Genomic DNA, 6,333 nt, shown 5'->3' on the forward strand with positions numbered 1-6,333 from the left:
TTTGATCGTTAAAATGTGAAAGGTGTGCTAGACACCTGTGTGCGAAAATTCAATTACGGAATTACGAAGTAATGTGTAATGGACATGTCCATTCATTCGAAATGGTAATGATTAGTCAATCACATGAAAATAAATTAGGTAGATTTGGGCTATTTTGTGTGTTTAGTGTGTGTTTAGATACTTAAACCATAACAAGGTTAAGTTATGGGAGACTTTAATGTTGTACGCCGTCCTGAAGAGCGTATCAACTCAGTTTTCTGTCATCGTAGTGCCACTGCTTTTAATCAATTTATTCGAAACAGAGAACTCACTTATTTGAAGATGGGTGGTCAACGATTCACATACTTCAAACTTCATGGCACAAAGTTAAGTAAGTTAGATCGTTTCTTGGTTTGTAATAACTTCCTATCCATCTTTCCCCAGGCCTCCTGTTTTGCATTGGATAGAGATATTTCAGACCACTCTCCAGTTATTCTTAGAGCACGGTGTGATGACTTTGGTCCCCCTCCTTTTAAGTTGCTTAACTCTTGGATGTTAAAAGACGGTTTTGACGTGATAATTATGAAAGTGTGTTCGGAATTTGTGGGCTATGGCACACCAGATATGCGCTTGCTGAACAAATTAAAACAATTAAAAATTTCCATTAGATGCTGGAAGGCAAACACAGTAAAATTGGAGAATGCTGAAATTGAGATATTGAAAAAAAGATTGGTTGAAATTGAAATGGCAGTGAAATCTAGACCCTTAACGACAATGGAAGCGGAGGAAAGAACTAATGGAGGGGGGGGTTAAGATTGTGAACCATGCAAGAGTAATGGCTTCAAATCTAAAACAAATATCAAAACTCAAATGGGAGATAGAAGGAGATGAAAATACTCGATTCTTCCATGGTTACGTCAACAACAGAAACAGGAAAAATCATATACATCGTATCATGGCTGGTGGGATCTGGACGACTAATCCGGTCGAAATCAAACTGGAGGCGAAAAAATTCTTTGAAGACAAGTTCAAGGAAAAATGGCCAAATAGACCATTATTCCGGAACACTGGTTTTCGTAAACTCTCGGACTTGGATGCTCGTCTCCTTGAACAGGAATTTACCTTGGAAGAAATAAAAGCGGCAGTATGGTCATGTGGTGGGGAAAAATCCCCGGGGCCGGATGGTTTCACTTTTAATTTTTTTTAAAAATACTGGGAGCAGCTGAAAGATGATGTATTGGCGTTAGTAAAGTTCTTTGAAGGTGGTGGTAAACTATCAAGAGGATGCAACTCTTCATTTATTTCTCTCGCAGCTAAGTCTAAGGATCCGATTCACTTTAGTGATTTTAGACCAATAAGTCTGATAGGATCAATATATAAAATAATTGCTAAGTTGCTGGCTCTTATACTCAAATTGGTCATTGGGCACGTCACTGATGAAATTCAATCCGCATACGTGGAAGGTCGGAATATTCTTGAAGGCCCAATGATTGTAAATGAATTGTGCTCCTGGGCAAAGGCTAGAGGAAGAAAGATGCTCCTATTTAAGGCGGGTTTTAAAAAAGCCTTTGACTCGGTTAATTGGACCTTCCTTGATTCTATCATGGAGTAAATGAATTTCGGGATGAGATGGCGGCTTTGGATTCGTAACTGCTTAGAATCCGTAAGAGCTTCGGTGATCATCAATGGAAGCCCTACAAAGGAATTCCCTATGTCTAAGGGTGTAAGGCAGGGGGACCCATTATCCCCCTTCCTTTTTATTATTGCAATGGAAGGATTAAATTTGGCCATGAAGACGGCAGTGGAGAAAGGTGTGTTCAACGGGATAAAATTCCCAAATTCTAATATGTGTGTGTCACACTTATTTTATGCAGATGATGCATTGTTCATTAGAGAATGGTCTATGAGAAACATAGCTAATTTAGCAAGGATCTTACGATGCTTTCACATCTCGTCTGGATTGAAAGTAAATTTCAAAAAGTCAAAAGTGTTTGGTGTGGGTGCTCCCCTTATGGAAATTTCGAATTGGTCTGCCCCTCTTGGATGTGAACCATCGTCGATTCCGTTTACTTACTTGGGTATTTCTGTTGGTGAGAATATGAATAAAAAGAATGCATGGAGGCCGATCATTGAAAAGTTCCACTCCAAGTTGTCTACGTGGAAAGCAAAAGCATTGAGCTTTGGTGGTAGAGTAACACTTTCAAAGGCGGTGTTGGGTAATCTCCCAACATATTTTATGTCTATATTTGTAATCCCAAATGGTGTTCTTGACACACTTCAAAAAATTAGGAGGAAATTCATTTGGTGTAGAGAGTATAACAAAAAAAGTATTTATTGGGTCAAATGGGATAAGATTATAGCACCAAAAAAGGTTGGAGGCATCGGGCTTGGGTTTATTAAAGCTATGAATATTTCTTTGTTAGCCAAATGGATGTGGCGCTTGAAAGCGGATGAATCCTCTATGTGGTCCAAAGTAATTCGAAGTATCCATAATCTAGAAGGGAGGCACTGGTATGTTTTCGCTAACAGATCCAAAACTGGGGTGTGGAAAAATATTATAAAAACACGAAATCGCTATATGCAATATAACATTGATCCGAAGGAAATTGTGTCGTGGAATTCAACAGATCGTTGTTGGGAATCTGACTTTGTGAGTGATGGAAGGTTTATGGTCTGTCTGCTATGGGAGCGAATTGAATTAGCGGGATATATCGTCAACGATGGACCATTTACTTGGGATAAGTTGATTCCCTTTAAGATTCTATGTTTCATCTGGAGAGCAAAACTTGGTAGAATTCCATCTGCTGTGGAATTAAAAAACAGGGGTATCATAATTCCAAAGACTATGTGTGGCGCATGCAGTTCAGAGGAGGAGACATGCGAGCACATTTTGTTAACTTGTCCTGTGGCGATGGAAATAATGGATTCGATACTGGTGTGGTGCGAGATTAGATGTGACAGATTTCTTTCGGTGGAAAATATGCTCCTTTTCATCTCACGGTGGTCGAAGTGTAAATATAAAAGAAGAATGCTCAATGCAATATTAAGTGGAGCTTTATGGTTCATATGGATGGATAGGAACAAAAGGATTTTTGAAAAAATTCCAATAGTCTCGGCGAACACGGTGGAAAGAATAAAAGCAACAACATTCATATGGTACAAGCATAGAGGTTCATTCAAAAAAATGGATTGGAGAGTTTGGAATATTAGTCCTTTCCTTTGTTTGTAATTTTTTTTCAATTTTCCTATGTTCTTCGTTTGTTTTTTCATTTTCTTTTTGTACGGTTAGTTTGTTCTCCACATCTCCTTGATGTGGTTTTTATAATATTTTTCGTTTTCCAAAAAACATAACAAGGTTAAGTTTCATCTGTGTTGTTTCTAGATTTTATAAAACGGATGAAAGCATTAAACTAAAAAGAAGACAAAACTGCACAAATGGTCCCTGTGGTTTGCTTAAAATTGTCATTTTGGTCCAAAAAGGTTTGGACTAGCATCAGAGGTCAAAAGTTTTCATTTTGTTGTTTGTTTGGTCCAATCTGTTATGATTTTTTTCAAAATGACGGATTTGCCCCTGTTAATATGATTTTCTTTTTTTCGTATTTGTTTTTCTGATTTTATATTTAAAAAAATAAAAAAATAAAAATAAAATAAAAATAAATCAGTCTCTCTCTCTCTTATTTGTTTTTATTTTTCTGATTTTAGATTTAAAAAAATAAAAAATAAAAATAAAATATCTCTCTCTCTCTCTCTTCTCTCTTCTCTCTCTCTCTATCTCTCTCTCTCTCTCTCTCTCTCTCTCTCTCTCTCTCTCTCGTACATCTTCTCATCCAACATCATCCATCTTCAACCTTCAACAAACTTCATCACCAAAATCACCTTTAATCTCATTCCACCTCACCATAACTTCAACGCCTCCACCAGAAATTTCTAGTTGCCAAGAGCTGCTTCGATTCCACACCCACCTATCAATGTCGATTACCTCGAAACAGAATTTAGCGGCCATGACACTTCCCTCACAAACCTCGGAGAAAGTTCACGATAAGCAAAATGAAGGGATTTCATGGTCTCCCACTATCTGGAATCTTTGCAATGTTGGAGGAAGTCCAAACAATTCAGGTGAATACTCAATTCACGATATCTCTTTTCCGTTCCTCTGTATGAATGAACTGAAATTGCCCTAATGTTCTTAGGCAGAACTGATTAGTAGCAATATAGAAGAAAAAATTAAAATCAAACACATTGTAACTTTGAAAGAAGATGCTATAAGCTTAGAGATTGTGATCACAAATTTTAGATCTTCATCACTCCGACTAACGGGATCGATTATCGGTCACTTAGTTGTGAGCACAACGAAAGCATCATACGCCATCCGGCTCGAGAGAGCAAATTACTTCGTTAAGCCACAAATTTTCTCAAAATCCAGCATTATTCCTCCTGATATCCACAAGAATGATTCGCGTTAATTAGGGTTGAAGCGACTGCTATCGGATTGGGGACTCAAGCCCGAATCAGGACTTGAAAGATGAAACATCAAAAAATAGGGAAGAAGATTAAGAGATTGAAGGTGAAGAGGATGATAACTACAAGAATTTAATTGAGAAACTAAGCTTGATCTCTCGTTCAATGATTTATGTTGTGAAATTCCCGATGAAATTTGGGGTATGAAGAAGATGGAAGCGATTAATCTCGAAGGGAGCATGCTCGATTGGAATTTAAACTCCAATTTCAGTGATTTGGAAAACGTTAGGGTTCTTCAACGATTTCCAGCGACGGGTGATGTCTTTGAGAGAGAGAGAGAGATATATATTTTTTATTTTTTATTTTTTTAAATCTAAAATCAAAAAATAAAAACAAATAAGAGAGAGAGAGAGAGAGAGAGATTTATTTTTATTTTTTATTTTTTCAAATATAAAAAATAAAACTTTTTTGGACCACAGTGACAATTTTGAACAAACTACAGTGACCATTTGTGCAGTTTTGTCTAAAAAGAAACGAAAGCTAACAAGTAGGTAGAAGTACAAACATTACACGTTATGTTTTGAAGAGTGAGATGTTTGAATAAATCCGAAATATTTGTTTCCATTTCCACCTAGTCTTCATTTTTCTTGATAATGTTAGAGTTTGATAACGTTAAGAGTCACATACTTTTGATTAATTTTTTTGCCATGAGACAATTATCGTGCCCGATAAAATTATAAAATGTTTGGACGACTGTACACTAAAGGCCACGAGAATCAATTTTCTAGATAGAAAATATAAGATTTTTTATGGGAAAATATATATATTTTTTGTATAAATACGATATTATAAAGAAAAAACATATTCGAAATTGTTTTTTGAGAAAAAAGTTGTAAAAAAACTAAAGTTAGGAGAAATTCATAACATAATTCTAAAACTTGGGCCAAAAGGGTAAATTTTGGAACAAATTTGTAATAAAATTTAAAATTTGGGCCAAAAGTGTAAATTTTGGACGAAATTTGTAATAAATTTTGAAATCTGTGCCAAAAATGTAATTTTTGAAAGTTTGATGACCTGTTGACCGGGTCAAAGCGCTAAATTGAATACGATTACCGGTTTTTGGGACTTAATTGAATGAAAATATATATATATATATATATATATATATATATATATATATATATATATATATATATATAAATAATGACTAAATCGATTATGAAGCTAATACGTAAGGGCTTTATTGCAGTTTTCCTTTTTATTTATACACTCCATCCTATCACACTCCATTGTATTTTGACCTAGATTAATCATTTTTTGACTGAATTTTATTGGCTATCTTCTACTACATTAAAGACTTAAACTCATCTTTTTGTTATTATTACTGCACGTCTTTTTCCATTTTATTTCTTTTTTTATTTGTATTTCTTTTTCATTTTATATTTTCCTAGAATACTGTACATGCAATAAAAATATAATTTATCTTTTTTTCTATTATAATAAAACACATACATTAAAAAAAAAGAATAACAGACTTAAATTATGTATAGAAATATATTTATTATTAAGTTATATGCTAGGTAAAAGAATAGAAAAGGTTTATATGATTCCATCAATATGAATAATTTGTTTAATAATAATTTTAATATTTTCTTTTTGAAAAGATATATTAGATTTATTATTTTATAGTTATTATTATTAATTTTGCTAATATGTCTTTTAAATTTGTTTTAATAACATTTTTATTAATATATGTGTTTGTAAACATTAAAATTTTTGGCTTCTAAAAATACAACCAATTTTTCTTAAAACACATTAAATGAAAAAATGTTTTAATATGTTTTTTTAATGTTATGTTTTTTTATTTAATGATACGATGAAGTTTTCTACTGAATT

General features: G+C 33.9%; 1 protein-coding gene and 1 pseudogene across 1 annotated transcript; both read left to right on the forward strand.

Annotated features, from left to right (window-relative positions):
* The first annotated feature begins 204 nt into the window (after positions 1-204).
* Positions 205-792, forward strand: LOC145127145 (uncharacterized). The gene has a single exon (XM_079062393.1). It carries the CDS (start codon positions 205-207, stop codon positions 790-792), a length of 588 nt encoding a protein of 195 aa, XP_078918519.1.
* Positions 793-3,947: 3,155 nt separating this feature from the next.
* On the forward strand, positions 3,948-4,644 carry LOC145127146 (uncharacterized; annotated as a pseudogene).
* Positions 4,645-6,333: the final 1,689 nt, after the last annotated feature.

The sequence above is a fragment of the Lactuca virosa genome, chromosome 7, assembly GCF_052849685.1.
Source record: "Lactuca virosa cultivar CGN04683 chromosome 7, Lactuca_virosa_CGN04683_v6, whole genome shotgun sequence".
NCBI lineage: Eukaryota > Viridiplantae > Streptophyta > Magnoliopsida > Asterales > Asteraceae > Lactuca > Lactuca virosa.

Coding starts and splice junctions, on each gene's coding strand:
- LOC145127145 (XM_079062393.1), top strand. CDS start 205: ATGGGAGACTTTAATGTTGTACGCCGTCCTGAAGAGCGTATCAACTCA.